The sequence below is a fragment of the Poecilia latipinna genome, unplaced genomic scaffold (genome assembly GCF_001443285.1).
Source record: "Poecilia latipinna isolate Pla-1442-1.1 unplaced genomic scaffold, P_latipinna-1.0 Scaffold643, whole genome shotgun sequence".
Taxonomy (NCBI): Eukaryota; Metazoa; Chordata; class Actinopteri; order Cyprinodontiformes; family Poeciliidae; genus Poecilia; species Poecilia latipinna.
The window spans coordinates 270,717-298,006 of NW_015113259.1; the positions used below are offsets into that span (position 1 = coordinate 270,717).

The following is a 27,290-nucleotide window of genomic DNA, read 5'->3' on the forward strand; positions in this document are numbered from 1 at the left end:
CAAGTAGGCCGATTAAAAAAAGAAAGTCACATTTAACATCATACATTAGCATAAATATAATAAAAAATATTTAAAATTTATCACCACAAAATCTGTGATTCTGATCAATCACAGAATGCTGGATGTGAAACGAAGCTTATTTCATTTTAACAGTTTAATTGGTTTTATCAGTAGATTCTGGCACAACCGGCCCTTTAAGAGCATTCAGGTTTTGATTTTTAGTTGACGCTCCTGGTCTGGCTGGCTCATGTCTGACCCTGACATGTTTTTATTCTCATGACCATTCAGTGTCTCACCGACCGTTTTGAAATCTGGTGTTTGTCAAACAGGGAGGCAGTGGTATCAGGAGGATGTGACCCATTTTGCTCGGGTTGGTTTGGACTCTGGCAGCTGGATTTGGATTAGCTGCGTCTGCCTGGTGGAGTTTTACAGAAGCAGGAAGAGATGCCATTGCAGTGATCCAACCTGCTGAAACCGTTCATGAGGTTTTCTGTGACCCAGATAGACTCTTTATTCCAGCTTTGTGTTCAGATGTTTAATGACAGAATAAAATACGGCCTGGTCTGTGATGATGGTTTTTGCCTGCTGGGTGTTCTTTGGACTCAGGAAGTCATGAGAAATGTTGTTGAGATTAGTAATCTGAGATTAGGGGAGCAGAGATGAAAGTGGGCTGAACCTGGAGCTCTGAGGAACTCCACGTTGTTGTTCACTGAGATTCATGATTCACAAATTTAGTTCTGGTCCTGGAAGTAAAATATGAACTAATTTGGCACAAAGCCATTAATCCCACCCACTTTAACTACCAGAACAGAGATTAAGTAATATTACAGATTATATGACAGATTTTTTTTCCTTTACTTTGTTAAAGTAAATATATGTTGACAGTTATATTTACTCAGTAACTTTTTGAAAAAAATTACTTTTAGGAGGTTTTTGTTTTTTACAGTGCTGTCGTTTTTATTTATTTATTTACTTATTTATTTGTGATTTTTTTTCTTAAGTATCTCTACTCTTACTTGAGTTAAATTTCTGGATTTTCTGGACCCATTGAATGAAAAACAAAAAATCACCCTGAACAGACACACATCTGCAGTTCCTGCTGAGATTTTTAAATTTTAGGTTTTATATTGAAATAAACTGATTTGAGGAAAATAAATGCCTGATTTTGATACTTTCAGTTACTTTAATGAATTATTGTCATTTTAGTCCTTAAAATACCAAAATTTTCACTTAACTTTAGATTTAGGTCCGTCTGATTCTGTAAATGTTAATATTAGATGATTAATAATTTAATCAGTTACTCAGGATTTTTGACCAAATACTTTTTTACTCTTACTTGATAATTTCTTTGTCAGCTACTCTGTATTTCTACTTCAGTAAAGATATGATGAAGTTCTGCTACTTTTACTTTGTGTACTCTGCCCACCGCTGTATGTTGATTACATTTAACCAAATGTGATCCTTTCTCTCAGTGTTTCAACCTCTTAATGTTGTTGTTAAAGCACAAAAACACAAACATGTTATTTCTTTACATGTGAGACCAGCAGTGCTGTCGGTGCTTCAGGGTTTTAGTTGTTTGAAGGCGCCGTGTTTTGTGTCGTCGGGTCGTCGTGGTGAACAGAAACGTTTCTGTTCTCGTCAGAGGAGCTCGGTGTTTGTTGGCTTGTGGCTCTGATGCTGACCGACTGCGACTGTGAGATAGAACATACTGTGTCTGCGCTAACACAGCGCTTCCTGTGCGGGGAGAGGTCCCTCCAGACGGGGGTCCGCGGGCCGACTCCCCGCCCTCTGCCCCCTCGCTCCCCTTTTCATCGCCGCTTTTTAAAAGCCCAGGAAATGTGAATGGTTGGAAACGTGCATCTGAGCCCAAACAGAGCAGCTCAGCTGTATGGTAATCAGGCCCAGCCGTGAAAATGGCAGCGCTCTTTTCTCACCACAGACCCCGGCCTTCCTCCCTTCTCCTCCTCCTCCTCCCCCCACAGACAAAGAGTTGTTTGGACACCTGTTGAGCGCACAGCAAAGATTAGCGTAGCGCCAAGGAAGGGGAGGATCTCGGAGTGGCAGGGTGAACAGAGGCCAGCAGTGACTAGGGATCACATTCCTGAAGGAAAGACGGAGAAACTCTTCTCCCAGCTCCTCCACTGGGAGCCGTTTTGTGTTTCAGCATGTGATGAAGGAAGGACTCCATCCTGCTGATTGTTTTATAGCAACAATCTGTAAAGAATAAGGGATTTCGTTTAGGAACTTGGACTGAGAGCAGTTTTGAAAAGAAGCTCTTGGGAGTCGAAGCCTCGCTAAAGAGGCGTGTTTTTATTTGTGGCTCCGAAGAATTTCGATTTGAACGCCGCTTAGAAATTAAACGTCTCATCACAAGAGAAGAGCAAACTTTATCCATCGCATAAAGAATTAAAACAAGAATAAAGACACAATAAAAACATGATGAAGTTATGTAATGTGCATGCATCTGCAGCTACAAAGATACTTCCACCATCAGCATGTGGAAAGATTTTCTGCTTTAGTTAATCAGTGCAGTAGGGATGATCTGCTCACTGTTTCTGATCAAGCACTTCATGATTTTTATTCTGTTTCTACACAATTTGAACCAAGCGAAGCTAAAATTATCCCATTTGAGGAAATTTAGGTAGAAAATATTTACAGAAAAATGTTTTTTTTTTTTTCCACTTTAAGTGCAAAATGTATATATTTTTATACAGTTTTGGCTTAATTACTGTTTATTCTTCACACTCTACTTAACAAGTATTTGATTACTAAAATAGTTTATTATTCCAATAATTGATTATAATATCATGTGTCTCCTACCTGCTCCTTTTTGAACAAATGGACATGATAATTAGTTTTATTGTTTATTTTTTCTTGTTTTTACTTTTTTTTTGTCTGTTCAAAATAAATAAATAAAATGACTGAATAATCCAAATTCAGTTCAGTTCAAAGATGCTTTGTTAATCCCAAAGAGAACTCAGATTAGATTAAATTAATCCTGTTAGAAGCAGCTCTTAAAATAAATCAGTTTTTCTCAGATATTCCTGCTGGTAGAGCTTCGCCGTAACGAAGTTTTCTCTTTTCCAGGCCGTTTTCTCCTCTCGCTTTATTTTAAGCTCTTCTGTTTCCTTTCTGCTCATCCACTTCCTGTCTGCACTCCAGCAGGGCGGCGACGACGCAGCCAGCCTCACCAACAGCCACGGCGGCCTGCCCAGCGCCGGCTCCACGTCCAGCACGGAGCTCAACCACCAGGTGGAGGCCTTCAGAGGTCAGAGGTCACCCTTCGTGTTCCTCACAAAGATCTGCAGCCCTGCGATGTCTCACCGCTTTGTGTTTTTCACAGGTCTGACCTCAGCGCTGTCCGGTCAGATTCCTGCCACCCTGGAGCTGAAGATCGAGAAGCAGGAAAAGGACGACATGCACGACAGCCTGTCCGACAACAAATCAGACGACGAGAGCGACAGGAGAGACATGAAGACGCCCAGGACAGGCCAACGCACCAGGTAGGACACGATTAATCACCATTAATCGATTGCTGAAATGATCGTCCACTAATTTAATTACCTATCAATCATTAACTGAAGTAGACGAAAAAAGAAGCAAGTTACTGAAAAAAACAAAACATTCAGAGCAATAAATGAGCCAAAACAGCTTAAAGTATATAAATATGCATGTATGCATCTAGAATAAAAACACTTTTATCTGTAAACATGTTTCAGCCAAAACTCAAGAGGAATCGATTTATCTTCACATTCACCAGAGGAATGATACGTTATCGCATTGATATGATACGTTATCGCATTGATATGATACGTTATCGCATTTTAGGCAGTAAAATGTCTTTTTTCTTATTTAAAAATAATTTAATTTGTTTATTTGCATATTTTAACGTATTTCTAATGTTGCATTTAAAGGCTTAATGAAAAGAATGAAAAATGTGTCATTTTTTTATCCCTCTCTCATTCTGCTCTCTCTCTCTCCTCTCTCTATCTCTCTCTCCTCTCTCTCTTTCTCCTCTCTCTCTCTCTCCCTCTCTCGCTCTCCTCTCTCTCTCTCCTCTCTCTCTCTCTCTCTCCTCTCTCCTCTCTCGCTCCTCTCTCTCTCCCTCTCTCTCTTTCTTGCAGCATCACTGAAGACGAGGATCTGAATCCGGAGCAGAAGGCCGAGCGCGAGCGCGAGAGGAGGATGGCGAACAACGCCCGCGAGCGCCTGCGGGTCCGAGACATCAACGAGGCCTTCAAGGAGCTGGGCCGCATGTGCCAGCTGCACTTGAAAAGCGAGAAGCCCCAGACTAAACTACTCATCCTGCATCAGGCGGTGGCCGTCATTCTTAGCTTGGAGCAGCAGGTCAGAGGTCAGTGCTGCAGCGCTGCTGCTGCTGCAGATGAAATATCAACGCTGCCTCACATCACGTCAACCTTGGGCTTTTCTTTTAAAACACAAGCAGATCAGCAGGGCGTAAGATGCTTTCATTTATTCATGGAGTCATTGTTAAACTGATTTATTTATGAAATGAGGTTTAAATGTGAAAAGATGCTGGAGTTGGTCTTTATTTTACACAACATGACTGGATACAAATATGATATTCTTCAAAAATCACAAATTATTTTTCTTCTTTTTCATCACAAATCTTTAGAGCAGAAGATATTTTAGATATTTATGACATTTGTGCAGCTTAAAGGCTTATTTAGAAATAAGGTGGGTTAAAATCTGGAAAATAACTGGAATAAATGGAAATAGTTTGAGAAGTGTGAAATAAAAACGAGCCTCACTGAAGGCTGAAAATTTAATTTCTCAAAACGGCAAAAAAAGCTGCAATGTAGCGTTCATAAAATGTTTTTCAGATAACATATATGACTAATATTCACATTGTAAATTAAATTCATACAGGAACACTCTGATTTGTTAGAGCTGCTTTTATTAGCTGTGGTTCTGATTTGAATCGTTCTGCAATCAGAATTATAGCTGCAACTAATTAATTTCTCTCATTTGGTTCAAAAAACATTTTTTCAGCCCATGTGTTAATATTATATCTGTATTAGGAGCTTCACCTAATAGATAGTTTTATCACCAATCCTGTGAAACCTGCAGAAAATCAGTGATTTCATCTTTACGTCCTGTGTGTTTATAGCTCAGTTTTTGACAGTTTTATACTTTATGCCTTTAGTAAAAGCTTATTCTTGAAATTATCAACATGTTTTTAATCTGTCCATGTTTCCTTGTGTGTTTGTTTGATTCTGAATCTCCACCACCTGGAATAAAAGTCTGTTTTCTGTGTGTCTGGATCTGCAGAGAGGAACCTGAACCCCAAAGCGGCCTGCCTTAAGAGACGAGAGGAGGAGAAGGTGTCCGGCAGTTCCAGTGACGCCCAGCAGGGGCACACTGGAGTCCATCCGGGCCTGACCGACACGTCCAACCCCATGGGTCACCTCTGAGCAGGAGGCAGGTACCAGCTGGGTTTCATTTATCTACATTTAACATGACAACTCAATAAACTTAATATAAACACCTGGACAAATGTAATTTTATTCCTTGTAACAAATTTAAAAAATGGTTTTAACTTGGATCGCCTGTTTTCTCTGATTCTCCAAACTGTTTTGTTTATTACCAAACAACCAGAATAACAAGAAAGAAACGGAAAAACCCAAAACACGTCTGGTTAATTTTGTAATTATCCTGTTAGTTTTATTTGCATGGAGTAAGAGAGGAATAATTTACGACGACATGCGAGGTAAAAAGAGGAAAAAGGAGGAGTAAATTTCCACCAAAAACTTGGAAATATCGGAGTTTGAAAAGTAGGAAATGTGATTCAATCTTTTTTGGATTGATGTCAGAAATTTTGTAGAAAGAAAAACAAGGAAATTTCTGAGTTGCAAAAGTCTAAAAGTTTTGACCTTTCAAACTCAGAAAATTTTCAAAATTAAAAAGTGTTTGGACTTTTGAAAATGTCCATGTTTTTTTTCTACAAATTGTTTGAGATTAATCAAAAAATGTTTTCCAGCAAATTTTTGACTTTTGAAACTCAGAAATGTCCTTGTTTTTTTTTCTCCAAAATTTCTGACGTTAACCTAAGAAAAATTTCCAACAAATTCTGTACTTTTCAAACTCAGAAATTTCTGTTTTTTTCTTCCAAGATTTCTGCAATTAATCAGGAAAATTCTGAGTTAATTATAGCAAATGTTTGACTTTTGAAATTTCCTTATTTTTTCTATAAAATTTCTGAAATTAATCTAAATTTTTTGTAGCAAATTTTCTGCTTTTCAAACTTGGAAATTTCAACGTGTGTTTTTTTTATGTGTTTTTTTTTTTATTCAGCTGTTCATTTTAAAAATTCTGAGTTTTTTCTAGCAAATTTTTTGACCTCAAAATTTTTGTAATTTTCTATAAAAAATGTCTGAGATTAATCTAAATTATTTTCTACTTTTCAAGCCAGAAATTTCTGGCCGTTCTTTTGGCAGAAATGTGTTTTTTTTTTCTGTCTCCAATGGCCTCAACATGTTGTAATGAATAGCTAAATATGTCAAAGTTACGTCTTCTGTTTGGTTGATTTTTGATTATTGGCGTCTGATCGCTGCGTCTCCTCCGCAGATCGATACGACGCGGCTCACTCCTGGCCCGTGTGAGCCGGTGAGCCTGGTTCCCAGTGACGGACTGGACTCGTGGTTCCCACACCAGTCGCAGGAGTCAGACCACTTGAGGCGAAACTAAAAGAGTCCAACACGACCCAGCCCTCAGACTGAAGAGAGCCAAGCGTCCAGCTCCATCCACCAACCAGTTTCCATCTGAAAATTTCTCCCCACAAAGAAAAAAACACATATCAGTGTCTGCAAGAAGAAGAAGCGCGTTGCTCCTGAACAATCAGAGACCTACGCAACCTCCGCCAACCGTACGTGGAAGTTGCCTTGTGCCTAAACTGAATTGACGAATGCATTGTAACAGCAATTTTTTTCTGTCTGTCTGTTTTTTTTCTATTTATTGAGCTGTAAGGTGTCTGCCGAAAGGGAAGGTTTGGTAAAATCACAGAGAAGCGAGCGGCTTTTCAGTCGAGCTATAGTTTGCTGTGTCACCGTTAACCCAGAGCACTGCCCCCTGCTGAGACCAGGGGAAACATTTGAGAGGATTAATTTATTGGCCAGTTTAGACTAATATTTATACCCTGCAACAAAAAAAATACTAGCTTTTAGATGCGAACAACAGAAATGTCCAATATTTTATTTTTTTTTTGTTAAAGAAGATATATTATTTATATTTATTTGCTTGATTTTGCCGCTGGCCACGTGTGAAACCAAAACTACCTAATGTGTATTTTCTAAAGGTGATTGGCAAACTGTAGTTTCGCTGAAAGCTCAGATGTAGTTTTGTTTTTGTTTCCCCTCCGTTTAGACAGTAAGAAGCAAACTGGTTAGCATTCCCAGCGTATTTAGTGTCTTAACTAAAGTAAGAACAGGACTTGTCGTCCCTTTGCCATATAGTGTTAAACATAAAGCATTTCAGTGGTTTTACAGACTCTTGTCAGCATTTAGCCTCATTTCCTTCCTATTGTTGTTGTTTCTTGTTTTGTTTTTGGCGTTGTCGCCACCAGCGAATCAAAATTCTTAATGAGATGTAGTGGAAGAGTAAAAGTTGCAAAAAGAAAAGAAGAAGAGAACGACGACCATGCTATCTCCTGGCCCGACGAACATATCAGTTTTCTTTTTGTTGATATTTCACTAATCTTCCAGCTCAGTTATTCAGAGTTCTGCTTGTCTGTGAGTCCGTTCTTCATTTCTAAGTTATTCTCCAGTTCGGATCGAGGAGGTCAGTTTGAACAAACGCCAGGTTTCCTTTCACACCTCAAAACGTTGATCATGTTTCTGTTTTCCCCATCCGTGTGCATGCTTTACATCTCTCTTTTTTTGTATCTTTGGTCTTAAGACTTGCTTTATATTCCATATATTTCTTTGTATATTATGTGATTTCCTCCATTCGAAGCGAGGCAGGCGGCCACGTTCACGACGAGTTTTCATCCAGAATCAACGATTCGCAGCAGGAGTTTACATTTATTATGACGAAAACTGTAAAATGATGTGTGTCCTCTGACTGAATGTGGCATTATTCTTCTGTTTCTTCTTCCTCCTTCAGTATTTCATGTCGACAGACTGAGGGTGTCATCTGTGTCACTTCCAGCTCTTATTTCCTTCATTTTGTTTGCTGTTCTTCCTTTGTTTTTTGTTTTTTTGCTCCTCTGTTTGCCAAGTTAGACTTTGCTGTATTCCCAGATGCTTTCCCTTGTATAATATATGAGAAAAAACAAGAAAATCAAAAGAAAAAAAAAACATTTGGCTTATTTTTCACTGTAGTTAGTCTTTTATACAATAATAATACTGTAAGAATATTTCTTGAATTCTAAATATTACTCTTTCTAGATTTTTGAAAGCAAAAGTTTTGAGTAAAAAGTTTCTTACTTTATTTTACTATGTTAGATAGTAAAATGTACGGTTATTTACCATAACTTGTCAATTATTACAAGAGATTTACAAGCGGCAGGAGGCGGCGGAGCTGCGGCTCGTTGTTCTTTAAACGGTGTCGATGGAGCTGCAGATTCCTGAAACCGAGACTTTCGTCTTCCTCCTTGGTCTCCGCTGTTCGCTGATAAAACATTTGATCTTGTGTCAAATAAGAAAAGGTGTCGATCCGCATTTCAAAAAAAAAAAAAAAAGACAAAGGAAAAAAGATAAAACAACTGTGGCAGCGGGAATTTGAATTTTCTGTCTTTTACAGCAGGAAAACATGTATATAACATTTATGTTGCAATAAATGTGCCATCTTTTTTTAAACTGGACTGTATGTGCATTCATTTCCCTCTGAGCAAAGAGGCTTTTATTTCTGTTGCCCTCTCAGATTTTACCTTTTCTCCCCAACGCAGCAACATTTTCCTGTAAAGCAACGAAGGTCGCCTCAGAAGAAAGTCTCGATTATTTAGACTTTATTATTGTTTCTGTTTTTGCTTTTGGAGACGTTTCTACAGTGGATTTAGGCCAAATGAGTGTTTTATAGTTTGTAACTTCTTTTTACCAGTGGACCATTGTAGTCTGTATGAAAAGTAATATGAATATATATGTTTCTATTTTTAATAAAAGTGTGATAGCAGCGTGATGTGCTGTCGTCCTTCAATGCCTCAACGTTTCGCTACAGCAGAACTGAGTCGATATACAATTACATCCAAATATAGTAAAATATCATTAAAAGGTGAGACACTCACTGACGTACCTGGAGCTTTTGTTTCTGCTGATTTGGATGAAAACACTTGTGTTTTGTAGAATGACACCAAAACAAAAGGATGTTTGTTTGTCTGAGGTAACTTGGATCTTCAGATGATTAATTTTTAAATAAAATCTGATTTTTCTCCTGTGCATCAACGATCCAGTGACCTTCACCTGCAGGTAAGAAACGTCTGACATCGTCTCTGTTCAGGAGCGACTCACTAGAAGCAAAAACTCAACATTAAATATTCTTTTCTAGTTTATGGAGAAAATAAATTAATGCACTTTAAATAAGACTAAATTACAAGCAGCTATAGGAGATTATTTTAAATCAATAATTCCTTCATATTGATCACATTTACTGGCACCACTGGCAGATTATTTCACTTGTACTGAAGTATGGAGAGCCATTTCAGCCAAAATTAAATAAATATGGAAATAAATAATTGGCTTCTTTTTTCTTATTTATATTTCTTCATTTATCTATTTCTCTTGGTAATGAGAGGCAGTGTCTTCAGGCTACTGGTTGGTCAACTTAAGTGGCTAAATTAAAAATCTGTAAAATGTGCCAACTTTTAATCGATTAAATTATCAGAATAATCAATAACTAAAATAATCACTAGTTGCACCCCTAACTGGATTTTTAGAGAAGCTGAAAATAAAGTTTTAATTCAAAGATAAAAGTTGGAGAAATATAATTTTGTGTGCTATAAATCTAAATGAGCTTCAGCTTTATAATTATAGAAATAAATTAACTTTCTATGATATTTTATTAAGAAATGCCTGCACTGTTTTCTATTTATGGCTTTAAATTACACCAAACAGCAGCACTGAAAGTAAGGCAGCCATTTAAAAAACAAACAGTTTTTATACACTGAAAAAAACTGTTGATATACTTTTAAAATATGAGTTAACCTTTTAATGCATGAATTATTATCCTTTATGTCAGGATTTATTTTCCAAGTGTTTTTTTTTATTATTATTTTTATTTATATATTTTTTGTTTGTTTGTTTGTTTTAAGGCATACAAAAAGGTGGGGGGAAAACTTTGTAATTTTTAAAAATTATTTCTAGGTGATCATTTGTAATTTTCTCCAAATATAAAGTCGTTATTTGTAAAACACACAAGTACCATCAGTCTTTTGGGATTACTTTTAGTAGGGACTGGATATTCCTGAGTTGGTTTTCAGTCTGTCGGCCATATTGGATTTAACAAAACTTTTCTTGCACTTGCAGTAGATGGCCACTAGTTGGCAGTGTATTGTACGATGCACAAGTGTCCATTTTAGTGTGGATTTATAACATAAAAATCCAGAAGAAACGCAATAAAATGTCTTTTTGCTAGCTGTCCACTGCAGTGACCGCTATGCACGAAAGGGTTAATTTGTTACAAGTTTATACAATTAAGTTTTTTTTTTAATAAACGTAAATAAAGTGAGTTATTTAGGCAGTTCGGGAGCTTTACATCATAGAGTAAACCAGTAAACATTACATTTTCATCGTTATAAATCAAAATGTTGGTCGATGTTTCATTTATTTTGGTCCATTTTTTTTTTTAAGTTTGGTCTCTTTTCTCTCTTGTCAAGATCCGTGTTATTGTGTGTTTAGTTTTGAGTTTTTCTATGTTTTCCTGTTTCCCTGTGAGTCTCTGTCCTGTCCTCCCCGTTGATTGATCCCCAGGTGTGTCTCGTTTCCTTAATTACCCTGTGTGTATTTAAACCCACCTGTTGTCTGTGTTCCTCGTCGGATCCTCGTCGTGTCTAAGTTTGTCGTTGTCTATCGTGTCTGTTGCTTTCCAGTAGAACTGTACAGTCCTGGTTTGCTAAGCTCAAGATTCACATTGTCAGTTGCTACCGGTTGTTAGCTGTGAGCTAATTGTTCCTGCCGTGCTGCCTGACTGGACCGTGTTGAGCCACTTCATTAAATCATCTTTTCACCATAACCTGGGTCTCAGCGTTCTCTCCTCACCACCTACCTCACCTCCTCATGACATCTCTTGTTTTTCAGTGTTTCTGTAAGCCAGTCCGCCGCTCTGTTGCCAAAAATCCCTCTTGTGACTCCACATCTGCGCGGAGTTACCTCCACGCAGATATCAGCGTGGGTCTCCGCCCCGCCGAGGTGAGACGCTCACAGGGGGAAAAACGCTGACTGCCGTTTCTGTCTGCGGCTCCGAGATGAGGCGTAAATCGCAGAGATGTCATCAGATGAAATCCATGGCAGAGCGTGTGAGAGTGGTGGGCGTACACGTTTTCAGTGGGAGTGGGACCACCATGTTTGAAGGCTGACTTCCTGTCACGGCTGCTGGCTGAGGCAGCTGACAGAAGGTCCTTGGCTCCCGTCCTTGAAAGCGGACCAAAGAGCCGGCTGCTACTCCTGCGCTGGCGGTGAGATCATCCAACGTTCAGGAGGCAAGCTGCACCAAACCAGCCTCATCTCGTCACATTTCTCTGTCCGGTTCTTCTGGAGGCGCTCATTTATGGAAAATTATTACTTTTCTAACCTCCATTCTGCATTGTTGCTGCAGAAACGGTTTGAAATCAAGACACAAACTCCACACTAAACTTTTACTTCTGGCTGATTATGGATAGAAACACATCAAAGTGGATAACATTTAGTATATAGATGCAAATTATTTTCTTGGTTTGTGAGTGAAGTTGCCTGTAGTGACTATTTGTCCAAAACTCAAATCCAAAAATCCAAAAAATTAAGATTTCAAAGTGATCAAAGCAAAAGGTGACTTCAACTCAAAGAGCCACATGATGCACCGTGGGATTCAAAAATACCAAAAGTCAAAAAAGCAGTTATTTGTTGCTTTATTCCACAGATCAGGCAGAACAAGTTACAGGCTGGTAGACTGACTGACTGACTGACTGACTGACTGACTGACTGGTAGACTGACTGGTAAACTGACTGACTGACTGGTAGACTGGCTGACTGATTGGTAGACTGACTGACTGACTGACTGGTAGACTGGTAGACTGGCTGGCTGGTAGACTGACTGACTGACTGACTGACTGGTAAAAACCATGTGACTACCTAAAACCTATTTATACTGTGAAACGCCCATGTCCCAAACTGAAATTAATTAACTAATTAACTGAATTACTAGTCAAAAACCTATTCTAAATATCTAAAATTAACCAAAAAATTCTAATTATAAATCAACTAAAATATTAGCAAATAAAAATTAGCTAAATAATCAAATAATTATTTAGCTAATAATTAAATTTGTGCAGCTTTCGTTCGTGTTGCATTTTCATTTTAAAGCTGTAAATTTTTCCATATATCATACATTTACAAAATCAAATAAAACATGGTGCCAATCAACCCTGCTATGCTTATGCAGCATATATATATATATATATATATATATATATATATATATATATTTTTTTTTTAAGAACAATTTTTCCCCCAGAGATCAATCTGCCTCCATCCCCACTAGATTAATAAAATCAAACTAAATTGATATAAATTAATTGTTCTATTTTGGTGCTAATGTTTTTGTACCACAGTCGTTTGACACCATTAGTTTTGGTGTCATTTGGTGCTGGTTGACCTTTGATGACCTCTAGAAACATTTATCAACATCCTTAAAATGATAAATTAGACCAAAAATACTTGGTGAGATGTTGTGTTTTTGCAGTGTCTTGCATCACTGGTAGTAAAACCACGTAAAAGTAATTTTTCAGCTACACATATTAGCTTGTTTTTATGTCAATAATTCTTGAATATTGATCTTAAAAATTACTGCCTGATTATTTCCCCTTTAACAGACATTGTTCCTGTGTTATATAATAATCTGCTTGTAAGATTTTGTTTTTACAGTGTCAGTTCCTGTAAAACACTGTCTGTTGTATTTCAGAAATTATCTTGTGTCTTTGGGATAGTTATGAAACCTTTTCACCAGTTTATTCTACTTCTTTTTCTTTTTTAAATCAGATAGGTTTATACCTTCTTTGTATTTTATGAAAACTTCAGCAAACATCTGACTGTAATGCTCCCTCTACTGTCCCCTGTAGGCTGCCGCCAGGACAGCATTTAATACTGGAACAGTTAGTATTGGAGAAATTACTAAAATTACTAAAATACTGTATGTAAGTAAAATTTACAAATAAACAGACAAAAAGTAAGTACTTAAAAGTAAAAGTACTTGTTTTGGTCTAGAACACGAGGCCAGTTTTTATCTGTTTGCTTCCAAATTATATCAATCAGTCCCTCCATTTCTTGAGAATTATTGTGGAAATTCATTCAAAATCAACAAATCCCTGCACTTTTCTTCACTAATAATTTGGAGTTTATTGCAGATTTTTCTCAAAAATTGTCAAAAACTTTCTTACTTGTCCTAAACAGCTGCCTCAGCCTTAACTGACATCACAAATAAGCTCAAATATTGCAAATATTTCCAAATTAGTACCACAAACACAAAAAAGTAACACAAAATCCTGGAGGGAGTGAAATATGTTCAATAATATCTAATTTTAAGAATTTATCAATATCTTAACAGTTTGTGAACAGGTTTTATCAATACATTCTGGCCCTTTAAGAGCTCAATTTGGCCCAAAACGAAAATGAGTTTGACACCCCTGGTCTAGAATATCATTAAGTGAGCCTGTATGTGTATATTTTATTTAATAAATAAAGATTGCTCTGCCATTTTAAGGAACAATTCTGCAGATAATGAACATTTTTATTGTGTTTAGCTTAATCACAGAGACTGAATAGCAGAGTTAAATCAAAATAATAAACAGGAATGATTATGCTTTTGAATGTTTTTATTTACCACAAAGCAAAATCAAAGTATTATTTTAACTGCAGTGAACACATTCAAGTGTAATTTATCTGCCTGAAAAAAGAGACATAAACAGATGAACAGGCACTGATCATGTCCCCTCAGTTTGCCACAGATAAAACATATTTTATATTCGACGTTGAAATGGGTCAGTTGTGAGCAAAGTTTAATTTTCTGACATCATTTTGAAAGCAGGGTCATTTTCTGAACCTTCATTCTGTAATCAGAACCGGACCGGGTGACGCACTGAGCATGCTCAGAAAGCCCAGCTGTGGCGCAGAACAGAGATCCTATTGTGTCCCACTGCTGCAGAGCCAGAGGTTAGGAGGAGTAAATACTGTGTCGCTGCAAATATAAACAACAATACGAGGAAAAGAGCCGGCTGGGCCACAGATCTTTACTACGAGTCAAGCAGTAAAAGGATGAAGAGACACTTAAAATGATCAGGTTCTCTGGTTTTACTCTCTATTGATGAGTGCAATGAACTTTGTTCTTTTATTCTTTAAACTACAGACATTGTGTCTCTGAAATTACAAGCAAAATTTTAGTATTAGACCAAAACTGACATAATTAAAATAATTTTACTTTTGATTATTGTCAGTTTTGGTCCTCCATACAAAAGTTTCTCTGTATGAAATCAAAAATAACTTTTTATTACTTTGGTTTTGGATTTCCCTTTTTGCTTTTCATTTCTATTTTGTGTAATATTGTTTAATTTAATCAGAAAACCTGGTTATGATTTGATCAAACCTCATCAGGATTAACATTTTTCTGTCTTAATCTACAGTAACATGAATTTTAAAGATTGTTTACCATTCAAATTATGTAAATTTGAGTTGGTTGATTAAAAAACAAAACATATAATTCTGGTTTAATAAATACTTGTTTCATAAACACTTGAAATCTAAACAAAAGCCAGAGAATTTTGCTATTATGAAATTTTATAGTTTTGATTGGCAGTATAAATATTTAATGGTTTAAATAAAAATATGATGCAGGTTTATGAGGTAGAATGTGTTTCCCATTATTAATACAAATAGCGTCTCAGCGCTCAGTAATAGAACAAACTATAATGTCCAAAATAAAAGTAAATAATAAATAATAGGTGTATTAGATCATTTCTGCAAGCAGCATGTTAAATATTGGATGTTAAATGTGATTTTCTCCATAATCCTGAGATGTAAAACATAAAAATCTAACGTTGGGGAGAGTAAAATCTATATTTATCTCATTTAATTAAAAAAGTTATGAAAAAAATCAAATAAATATTAATCAGAATGATTCTTCTTCTTCTTCTTCTTCTTCTTCTTCTTCTTCTTCTTCTTCTTCTTCTTCTTCTTCTTCTTCTTCTTCTTCTGCCCACTAGATGACGCTGTAGGTTTTTAAAGACATGCATTATAAATTACATTTATGCAAAGTGCTAATAAGTAATTCGGAGTTTTATGCGATCACAATTGTGTGTAATCCTCATAAAATAGTTAATAAACGTATATATTTAGAAAATAAATAATATTCAAACAAGAGGAAAAAGTTTCAGTTTCTACAAAATTATGTTGTAACGAGATTTATAAAGTAAATATATGTCATATGTTACTATTTAATAATAAAAATAAATAGCAAAACTTGCATGTAAATGTTATTTTTAGATGAAAACGGTACTTTTAGATGCTATTTTAAATTAATTACATTTATTTTTTTCTGTCTGATTTTTGTCCATTATCCAGCCGGTGGTGAATTGTTCTGGTTTCAGGGCGTGTGGAAAGTTGACCCGGTCCAAACAGAGTCACCCTCACTTCCTGCAGGTCTTTCCAGGTCCGTGGCGTGGAAACCTGTTCCAGGACCGTCCGCGGTGTTCCTGAGTGGGTGGGCGGGTTTTCTCCGCTCCTCTCTGGGGGCGGAGCGGCCGACTCCTCCCGGAGGGTCGGGCAGGCGGACGGGCGGGACGTCCTTCTCCCTCACACTTAGCAGACTTTACCGGAGCAAATAAGTTTGCAAAGTGCGACAAGAGTTTCTTCCTTAGAGGGAAAACTCCGGACAAACGCTCCTAACCTGCGGAAAGGAGGATCCAGACACAGACTCGACCCTGGTGAGTAGCAGCGTCGCAGCGAGAGGGGCAGAAAATTAACTTTTAACTCGGATTATGACAGATTATTAACCTGCTGCAGGCTGGAGAAAAGTGATGAAGCGGAACTTTCTCCACCTGTTGCTCCGAGCATCTAAACTCCTCCAAACCAGTCCAGCGTGTTCCCACTGAAACCAGTAGCCTGCAGCGAGACTCCCAGTTAAATAAGGCTCGGGTCTGCAGCTATTGTGTTGGGATTTTTTTTTAAGTAGTGTTTACTGTTGCTGCTGTACCCACACAACCTGACGCTCTGATTCACGTTACGTAACTTTTCCGTATTTTCCCACAGTGTAAATCTTGGCGTTGCTTCACTTTTTCTCCCTCCGCTCTGATCCGCGGTGACCTTTAGGGTGGAAATCACTTTGAGTTTCAGAAGATACTAGAAAAACATGGGGTGTGAAATGTTGAGTATCCCGTTTGGTGTGTTCTGTTTCCTTGTTGTGTTTTGGTCAAGATGACTTTTTCTCTTTCCATTCATCACTTTAAGGAGGCTGGATTATCATTTTGTCTCCACAGAGGTGCAAAGGTGAAACCGCTCAACCCAAAAAGCAGGAATAAATTAAGATATTTGCAGACATACCAGAGCCTGCAAAGGTCTTCATGCACTTTCCACGTACTTTAACTTTAATACAGACCAACAAAAAGTAGAGCAGAAATCTGAGGTTGAAGGAAAATGATTGTTCAGTTTTAAAACCTTCCAGATTTGAACAAAATCTAAAAGTTTCGCTATTATTCAACGCAGCTTCAAGTCATTTGGAAAAGTCTCTTGAGATTGAAAATTTGTGGACATAAATTTTCAAACCTTAAAAGGCAACTGGATTAAGGCCTGGCCTTTGACTAGACCATTCTGGACTTGATTCTAACCATCTCAGCGTAGCTCTGGTTTGATGTTTGTTTTGGTCTGACTGCAATAATCCATACAACTGGATATTTTTTGTGCTGAAATATAAAACAAATGCAGATACTCTGCATGACTATGTTTGCCACTGAGTTAATGAGCTGCAGCCCATCAGAGGAGCCTGGTTTACACTTTAAAAAAGCAATGTTTGTTTTTTCAAAAGGTTTTTCCGTCACTTCATGAGCGACGTTTCTTCCTCTTTTAGTTTTAGTTTTCTCCTTCATAACTTCGACTCTCACCTTTGCAGTATAACAACATATTTAGTGAAAAAGCACAAAAATGAGGGCACAGTACACAAATATTCACTCAAGTAAAAGCAGCAGTACTTCAACTTATTTTTACTGTAGTAAAAGTAAAAAGTAGAAGAAGAAATTACTCAAATAAGAGTAAAAAGTATTTTGGTAAAAAAAACTGCTCAAAACATCAATCATTTAATATTTAAAAATTACATAATCAGACTCAACAAAAAATATAGAAATGTTTGTATTTTAAAGATCAAAATGAACATAATTAATATAGATATTAACAAAATCAAGGAAAAGAAACATTTTTCCAAATCAGTTTATTTTAATATAGATCTTATGAAACTAACAAGAGCCACAGTTTTGTGTCTGGTGATTTATTTTTTATTTTTAGTTAAAATGAACTTGTTCTTCATTCAGTGCGGTTACTCTCAGTGGGTCAAGTATCCAGAAATATTACTCAAGTAAAAGTAACACTTCATAATTAAATTACTCAAGTAAACACAAAAAGTACATAGTAGTAAAAATACTCCTAAAAGTTACTCAGTTCCTACCCAACTCCATATCTGAGTTGGTTGCACAGGATTTTATTAAAGGGTATTTGAGTAAAGGGACCAAAATACATATTCATGTCACACTTATTTCACATAAAATCCTAATGATTTAAATAATTTAGTGGTTTTTATGTGTCAAAATGTGGAAAAGTTCAGGTTACGGTTTCGTCTGTAGAGTGCAGGTCAGTGAAGGCAGCACCGCCGTGACTCAGTGATGTTTCTTCTTCTGGAGGACAAACACAACGAGAGGGAAATGTCTTGCACATTTAGCTGAACCTTTGCGTATCAAGCAGTGGTAACAGCAAACATGAACGGCTCCTTTGTGTCGCCTTAATCTGTCCTTGACTGCTGTCCTGCTCAGGACACCTTTTTCTTTCTCCTCGCTCCTGTTTTTTCTAAAGTGTTTGACGCAGAAATTTTCCAGCTAAGTGAAGCTAAAGTCACTCACTGGCTTATGGAGATGTAATGAAAATGAATCTTGGTTGTGTTGCGTGTTTTATGGCTGCTAACAGAAGAAAATTTACAGCTTTATGAGCTGAATGTCAGCCTGGAATGAAAAACATGAAGCGGTCTTATTTTCAGTGGGTGTGCCTCTTATAAAGGAATCTATCTCACGAAGCAGCAGGGTTGTGGTGTCCTTCCAGCTTCCGGCTTCACATTCAACATCTTTCTTTATTGGAAGCGCTCTGCCAGATAACATGACTGTGCTGAAATGATTTGGTTGATGGAGGAGACGGGACTCATTTGACATTTGATTAAACAAAACAACTCATGTCCATTTATATTACTGCGAAAACACAGACTCAAGGATTTCTGGTCTAGTTTCTAGTACAAATATCTTACTAAGGTTGGACAATACATCAATAACAATATATCGATGGATAACACGTCTGATGGCATATTACTGAACTCTGATCCAGAATTGCACTGCATTATGGGGGATATAGGCAGAGGAAAGACTTCACGTCACAAAAACACAAAACCTTACCAAGTATTTTTGGTCTAGTTTCTGGTACAAATATCTTAGTACACTTTAAATAAGACAAAACTAACTTATAAGTAACTCTTAAGCAAGAAATAAAAGCTTGTTTTATGCCAATATTTTATTAATATTGATAAAAATGTGTTAGCTATTACTAAATAATCGCTCTTTCATCAATATTGAGGAATTATTGACTTAAAGGAGCTTTTATTTCTTGCTGAAAAGTTAGTTTTTTTTAGTTTTTTTCTTATTTAAAGTATACTGACATATTTATACTAACAACTTGACCAAAAATATTCTGTAATCTTTGTGTTTTTGCAGTATAGGCGCTCAACTTCTAAGCTAAGAAAACTTGGTGGAATTAACTCACTCGCTCACTTTTTGGTTGCCTAGCAACTAACTCACTCACTCACTCTTATGTTGCCTAGCAACGCCCTGTTGAGTTTCTTGGCAGCAGCAGTTTAAAGTTTCACCACTGAGCCTCATAGCTGCTTAAAAATAAAAAACATTGTGCAGTGAAAAGGTCACGCCACCAGTTTGGCACCATCAAAGATATTTTAAGCACAAAAACTAATCAATAATTATCGATATGAAGCCGTTATATCATGATATATTTTTTTCAGCCATATTGTCCATCCCTAGTAAGATGAAATAAGACAAAACCATCTTAAAAGAAACTTTCCTGCAGGATATAGGAGCTTGTTTTAACTAAGTAATTCCTTAATTGTGATAGTAGAAATGGTATGTTTGAAGGAATTAAGTAATTATTAACTTAAAACAAATTCTTGTATCTTCCTTGAAAGTTACTTGCAAGTCAAATTTGTCAAATTTGTTTTATTTAAAGTGTATCAAGACATTTGCACTAGAAATTAGACCATCAGTACTTGGTAGCGTTTTGTATTTTTGCAGTGTTTCCAGCTCAGATCGGTATTTAGAGCACATTTTGTCCGGCCGTCCTCCTCCTCCATAAGCCTGCTTCTTCTACTGCATCACTTCCGAGTTGTTTTGTCCTGATTTATCTCCTGCTGATGCTCCATATCCTGCCTTGGCCTTTGTTCTCGGCCTTATCAGCGTCCTTCCTCTGGGCTCATCTCGTTCTGTCCTCACATTGTAACATCAGGTAGAACGGGCCGCTGACAGCAGGGCAAACAGGAATCTGCTCAAGCCCCAATGTCTGCTGAAACACATGGTGCCTCTAATGGTTTCCCAGGGAAAGTAAGCTTGAGCTGCTTACTTTGATATTTGTAAACAGTAGTATTTTTGTTGCCAGCTGAGCTGCTTTTTCCCCCTCCACCATCTGACTGCAAATCTGTCAGGAAACAAGTGTTAATTTTGAATGTTGAGCTTTCAACATTTTTTTGCTGTTTTTGTTTCCTTGCACCACTATTTTACTTTTCTACTTTGGCTCCTTAAAGTGTGTAAAATGGACGTTTGTGGTGCAGTGGGGAGAAAAGTCGTTTTGCAGTCCAAAAGTTGAGTTTGATTCCAGCTTGAAAGACTTAAAAACAGGGATTATGATGAATCATTTCAAAATGTAAAGTCACATTTTGACCTGAAAAACAAGTTTGTGGAAGACAAAGATAAAGGTGCAGTTTGCACACCCATAAAATAAATGCTTTGTTTTATTTAATTTCACCATAATGTCTTTAATTTCACCATAATGTCTTTAAAAAATACACCGATAAATAAGGTGCAGTTTTCCTGACCTCTGTCTCTTTGCATATTTTGGTTGAAGCCACAGCTTTCAGAAAATTACATAACCATTCACAAATGCGTGAGTCAGAAAAAAGGAGAAAAATGCACAACAATAATCATCCATAATTACCAGGAAGCAACTAAATCCTGACTTCAGTAACTGAGATTCAACTTTCTGTGGTGGAAGTTGATCAGCATCCCATCCACTTCTTGTATTTTCAATATTCTCCAAATCTATCAGATTGTGGGAAAATGTTTTGTCCACAACCCTCTTTAGGTGATTCTACACATTTTCTGACAAACTTGGAGATCTGGACTCTCCAGTTCAAAACTGTCATTTCTTTTGTTTCTTTTGAGATGTGCTTGGACTCCATGAGATCCAGATTATTTCACTCATAACAAGACAATTTCCCATGTTATAAGTAAAATAAAAGAAACTTTTTCATCAATAGTAAATAATTACTGACTTAAAACAAGCTTCTATATCTTGAAACTTATGAATAAGTTAATTTTGTCTTATTTCAAGTATACCATGATATTTGCTCTGGAAACTGTTGTCGAACAGACATTGGAGATAAATAATAAAAATAACAATCCTGTTAATACCGACAGTTTTCTTAAACATCAGGATTATTATTATTATTATTATTGTGACAACGATGAACTAAAATCTTACCATGATAAGAAATGTATCACGATAAACGATACGATAAATTCCCATCCGTAATTTGAGGTATTTCAGTACTGAGAGGTGTGAACTGAAGAAGACTGAATGCTGAAACTAAATCAGATGCTTCATCAAAGTCAGATAAAGATTTAGAAACTTTTGAAACAGTTTCATATAGTCTCAGAAACATTTCAACAGGGGTGTGCACACAAACGCCCTCAGTGCTGTAGAAATCTGGGCTTATACTCTAACATAGCTGACTCATTTTTAAGTGTTATTTCTCAGACACGGATCAGTTTTTATTATAACACGCAGGTGTGTGGTAATAATTGTTGTGTGTAACTGACCTGCGTCACGTCTTCAGGGCGGTTGTGGGTTCAGAGAGGTTTACCTGCAACAGAGGGAGATTTTTGTCTCCTGAATCATTTAACCTTAACTGGAAAGTCTCACCGAAAACGTCTCCTTGAAGATGGAAAAACAAACATCTAAGAATGCAAAACAATGCAAGAGAATGAAAGTGGAAGAGATAAGGTGTTTGAATTATGCAGGCTGATCTCTGACTAATCCAGCCGGTCTGATTCTTTGCTCTCATAGGTGGGCCACCTGATCCAGGGAGAGGGATTTATTTTCCTTCTACATTCCTGATGGAGTCCTACAGAGCGACTGGCATTCCTAACAGCGGGTCGCAGCGCGGATACACGCAGCCATCCCGTCATTCCAGGGCCAGTAGTAATGGAGCTGGCTCTTATGGCCTCAGTATTCGTGTCCAGGGTATAGATGGACACCCCTACGTGGTGCTGAACAACCAGGACAGCGGTCACCACCCTGACAGCAACGGCTACCCGGACACAGAAGGCTCTTTTATTGAGAATTACCAGGAGTATGATTTCAGAAGGAATAAGGAAGCTGGATCCAGCGACCCCTTCATGGAGTACAGGACAAGGCATAACTCCGGGCCTCAGAATGGGCTTCCTGAACCTCAGGCAAAGAAACCGTCCACGCTTCTGAACTTTCAGAGGCACCCCGAGCTCCTGCAGCCCTACGATCCCCGGACCAACTCCCTAAACCTCGAAGGCTTCCACAGCCTCCCGTCCAGGCCTGAGCCTCAAGCCGACACCAGGATAGAATACCAGAACCCCTATCCCAAATCTGAAGTACAAAAAGACCTGAAACCCTCCCATTTCCGGTCATCAAGCCTTGATCGTCTCCTTGACCGCACACAGCAGGAGAACAGGCAGCCTCCTCAAACGGACCTCAACACCCCCAAAACGAAGTCTCCGTCATTACCTCCAGCCCAGGTGCCTCAGCATCAAAGCAAAGCACCGGCCCAGCCATCCCAGCCGATCCAGCCGGCTCAGCCTCAGATTAAACCATACCTCACCAGTCTGAATCCATCTCAGCCCAAGCCGACCTCTAAAACTCCCCCAGTACCGGCAGCGCAGCCTCAGCCACCCCCTGTGTCCAGTTCACCAAGCAACCAGAGGAAAGCGTCTCCTACTTCCACTCGTAGCGCCAACTCCAGTCTGGAGCGCACCCACCACGACCCTGACGTCCTTCCCCTACGCCGGACCGACTCCGGCGAGCCCGTTCAGTCCTCCTCCCGGTCCCGCCACTCCTCCTTATCATCCACCAGTAAGTCGCTGATAGACGAGCAGATGGAGGCTCTTTACACGGACGCCATAAACCGCCACGAGAATCGCCGCTACATCCCCTTCCAGCCCGGTTCAGGCAGAGACATAGACACAGGGTCCATCCCTGCCGTTGATGAGCTAATTGATAAGTTTGATGGCAAAGATGGCGGAAATCAGCGAAGGGGCAGGGCGGGGCGCAGAAACAGGATCAACCCGGAGGACAGGAAGCGGTCGCGCAGCGCGGACAGCGCCTTTGGGTCGAGGTCTGACTCCAGCTTCATGGACGAGTTCGGTCCATCCCGAGGCACGTCAAAGGAGCACGTCCTACGGCCGTCGCAGCTGCGGCTGCAGAGGACGGCGAGCGGTCAGGACCCCTGGTCTACGGCTGTGGACGGGCCTTCATCCCAGGCCACTAGTGCCCCAGGATCCCCCCAGAGCTCAGTCTCCAAATACATTGGCTCCCTACGGGGTTGCACAAAGCTGCAGTCACGCCCCGCCATACCGCCCTTCAAGAGCAGTGAAGAAACTCCTTCTGTCAGAAAAGTCTCAACAACGTCCCTGTCCAAACTCCCGCCCACCGCTGACAGCAAGACCAGCACCGGGGCAGACGTCCAGGTGAAACTCCACAACCCTACATGTAACGGCACATTAGGATGAGAAATTTTAATTCTAAATTTCTGCCAAAAAATCTCAGAAATTTTATAGAAAAGAACCCAGAAAATTCTGAGTTTGAAAAGTTGAAAATTTGCTAAAAAAAAATCTTAGATATTCTAGAAAAAAAAGGAATTTTTTGAGTTTCAAATAAAATATTTTCGACTTTCCAAACTCTGAAAATTCCCAAAAGTCAAAAAATGTTGACTTTTGAAACTGAAAAATTTCAAAGTTGTTTTTTTTTCGCAAAAATTTCAGAGATTAAGCTCAATATTTCAGTTTTTTTTTCTAGCAAATTTTCAACTTTTCAAACTACATTTCCATGTTTCTACTTGAGATTATTTGGTGAAATTTGGTAAGAATGTACTCATCCCTTCCTGCAGTGGCCCTATTACGCCGCTGTTGTAATAACACATGTGGTTTAACTTATTTAACTCTGACCTCGTGGGTTTTATTAAGCTGCTCTTGTCTTTCCCTCCACATCCAGGCCACGCCTGATCTCCTGAAAGGTCAGCAGGAGCTTTCACAACAAACACACGAGGAGACAGCCAAACAGATTTTGTTCAGCTACCTCAAAGAAGGGTGAGTTTACTAGACTTAACTTTTAGCATTTATGTTCATAAAAAGTCACCTGATGTAACCAACATATTTTGAATGATTGGTAAGTAGTTATAGTGTGAATGTGCTAATTTCTCTCTCCCATTGTGATTATTATGAATTGAAGGATTTGTTTAGATGCAAATCATCATCTGGCACAGATTTCTCTTTAATAAAATGCTTGAATGGGACCTATTATACAAAACAAACACTTCACACATTTTTATACGTTCTCTTGGATCTCATCTGCTTCTAAAAACCGCCTCAGGGCTTTAAGTTAATGTTTTTTGGCATCTTGAAATCAAGCTGTTTCACAAACTTCCAGATTAAGTCACATTCCAGGGGCACTGCGCTGTTACCTAGCAACCAAGCGAAACTCCAACACATTTGGACAGCTGGTTTTACTGCTGCTTTGAAAGACAAGTAATATTTCCATTCAGATGATAGGGTTAAGTAACACTATTTTAAAACTACACTAGCTAAGCTGTGCTTAGCGGTGGCTACAGCTAGCTGGGCCTGCTAATCTGCTAGCATCTGCTTGGTAGACAAGAATAAGTGCTTACTCCAAAATTTAATATGTCAGAATCACAATAGCACTTATCAGTAGAAAGTTAAACAATATAACAGCTGCAATAACCAATGTGCAACATTATTTTTGCCACAGTAGGAATAAATGTTGCTTTTATGTGTTAGTTTAGTCGTGAACTTTATTACTTTATGAAAACATTTGTTACTTTTTGATCAAGTATTGACTGGAATAGTGAAGTTGAGAATCAAAATATAGTTTTTACTGAAGCACAAAACTGAAGTGGACACAGCAACATTGCGGAGAAGGGAGTACAAGATGGGAATGTTAGTCTGGCATGTCAACAATGCTAGCGTGTGCTGTTTAATGAATATCTAACCAGCTGATCCTATCTGTGTTGAAATCCAAATCATTTTTTCCCCGGCGCCTGAAAAAGGAAAAAAAAAAAAAACAAGAGAAACTTTTCTCAGCATTCCCTGCTGCCCTTGCAGCTTTTGTTCTTTGTTTGACGCATGCTTGACTGACGGCCCAAAGGCAGCCAGAGGAAATTGAATTATAACATTTCTGACACAACCAAGAAGCCAGTCTTGAGTTTTCTATCAAAAATCACAAACATGTGGAGTATTTTAACCTGACTCTGACATTTGTACAGTAAAATAGCTTTTGGAAAGACTTGTTGCATTTCTGTGCAGTACAGTTCCTCCATTCGCTGCAGGCTTTGAATATTGCAGAAAGCTCAGGAAACTGCTTGGGTGTGTCGGAGCGCAGGTCAGCAGTCGCAGGACAAAGGGAAGGAAAGGAAACACAGATGTAAGTTCAGGCGCTGAAACTGAGCTACATTCCCCAGGCTCCGAAGACAAACACCCACCAACAGGGGTTATAGCGCTCTAATGAAAATCATCTGTCAGAGCAGAGAGCAGAGGATGGTGATGGGGGATTTGGGTTTTCTCTTTCACATTTTAATAACAAAAAGATTGATTGTTGCTGTCGGTTGGAGTTACGAAACTTTGGTTTTGCTGAGTCAAAAGCTGGATGATTAAATGTTCCTCGGAGTCAAGAAAACTCCCACATTTTTGTTTTTTCGTGGCAAAACTCTACAAAATCTTTAAACTTTATCTTTCATCAGTTTTTACCTGAAGGGAAGCTGATACTGAGGAAAGCAAATCTACATATGTTGTTTACACTATTAGGGAAATTATTAGCAGTTTCAATTCCCACATTGAACAAAAAAAGAGAGATATTTATGTTTTAGTGTCGTAATGAAGCTGTTTGTTCTGTGAAGTGACACATCGGAGCATCATAAAACCTTCCTGACTCCTGCTAAGTCGGGACGGAACTGCTTTGTTCCCCAAACAGCCTGCAGTCGTGATTCACCTCAAAAACACACAGAAATGTTTTCATTCATTCAAACGTTTCACCTTTTTCCTCACGCAGAAGCAACGATAATGACGACGTGACGAATAAGAAGGTGAACTTGGTTTTTGAGAAGATACAGACGCTGAAGTCCAGGGCCACAGCCGGCGCACAAGGCGACAGCAAAGTGAGTCTCCTGTTGCATTGTGGGTGTTTTTACACACAGCTGCAGTGTTCTTTATCGTGGCTTAAAGGCAGACATCTTTTTGCAAACTTAATAATAGTTTTGTCTCACTCTCCAAAATACACACAAATATAAACCTGCTCCTTTTTGAGCAAATACTGTAAAACTGCATGATGATTAGTTTTATTTTTTTGTCTATTTGAAATGAATAAATAACTGTGTGTAAAGGATAAATATCTGATTTGCTCTCGCAGTCGGTGGACCTGGCTGCACAGACCAAAGCTCTGCAGGAGCAAAACGCTGAACTGGAAAAAGAGATTCTTGAGCTGAAGAGACAGCTGGAGGAACAAATAAAGGTAACATGATGGCAACTGCAGCTGTAATGCTGATGCCTGTTTATGCTGACATATCCCTTTAATGCTGAACTAGTTGTTCTGGAATATCCTTTAAACATGGCTTTGCTCTCTGAAGAGCTTTAAGGGATAACAATTTAAGGATTTGTTTCAAGGCCTTTGTTTAGATCTAAAGTGTCAAACTTAATACAAAAAGCTAATTTTTCTGGAAAAAAGCAAAACAGCAGTGAAGCAGTTAGTTGGATTTTAATTTTCTGTCAAGCAAGGTCAGCTTTATAAAAGATAAAAAAATCTGTATTTTGATGTCAATATTTTAGTTGACACACATTTGTTTTTTTATTTTTCCTTAACCTTGTGTTTAAATCATTTGCATATTACATCAGTTTTATTTTTCAGCATTTTTCTCTGGATAGATCGTTACAGTAAAGTTTTTTACCTGCATTAATTATTAATTAACTCTGAGTGTGTCAATAAAATCAAATTTAAACCAGAAAAACTCATGAATGATATGAATAACAATAAAGTCTCCATTGTTATATGTCAGGTAAAGGGATAAATACATTATTTTTCATTTGGAGTTTAATTTTAACTAAACTAAGGCCCCTCACTTCAGTATCGTCATATTTACCATAATATAGTCAGGCATTTGTCCTTGTAAAAGCATAAATAATATTGGTTTAATTTTAATTAATCTTCTTAGGTTGCACTTTGTACATATATTTTATACTTTAAAGAGAAAAGTGTTTCCATTTTACTTTGTGTTTATTAAAAAGAATCAAGCAGACAAGAAAAACAAGTTGT

General features: G+C 38.0%; 2 protein-coding genes across 11 annotated transcripts in view; both read left to right on the forward strand.

The window, feature by feature from the left end:
• Positions 1-9,135, forward strand: part of tcf12 (transcription factor 12) — a 96,388-nt gene extending 87,253 nt beyond the window's left edge. For 7 of the 10 annotated variants that reach the window (XM_015043658.1, XM_015043659.1, XM_015043657.1 and 4 more), the window contains 5 exons: positions 3,163-3,268; positions 3,344-3,503; positions 4,125-4,354; positions 5,293-5,446; positions 6,589-9,135. In XM_015043658.1, the coding sequence (XP_014899144.1) occupies positions 3,163-3,268; positions 3,344-3,503; positions 4,125-4,354; positions 5,293-5,435 (639 nt within the window). In that variant the 3' untranslated portion in view covers positions 5,436-5,446; positions 6,589-9,135. The remainder of the gene's footprint in view (positions 1-3,162; positions 3,269-3,343; positions 3,504-4,124; positions 4,355-5,292; positions 5,447-6,588) is intronic. The other 3 variants (XM_015043662.1, XM_015043665.1, XM_015043661.1) reach the window with 2 other exon arrangements.
• Positions 9,136-15,799: 6,664 nt separating this feature from the next.
• On the forward strand, positions 15,800-26,492 carry LOC106954285 (cingulin-like protein 1; the record flags this gene model as incomplete). Its single annotated transcript, XM_015043668.1, has 5 exons — positions 15,800-16,120; positions 21,789-23,440; positions 23,964-24,058; positions 26,034-26,139; positions 26,391-26,492. Coding segments are annotated over exons 2-5 (1,905 nt in total), but the record flags the coding sequence as incomplete, so codon positions are not given.
• Between the last annotated feature and the right edge of the window lie 798 nt (positions 26,493-27,290).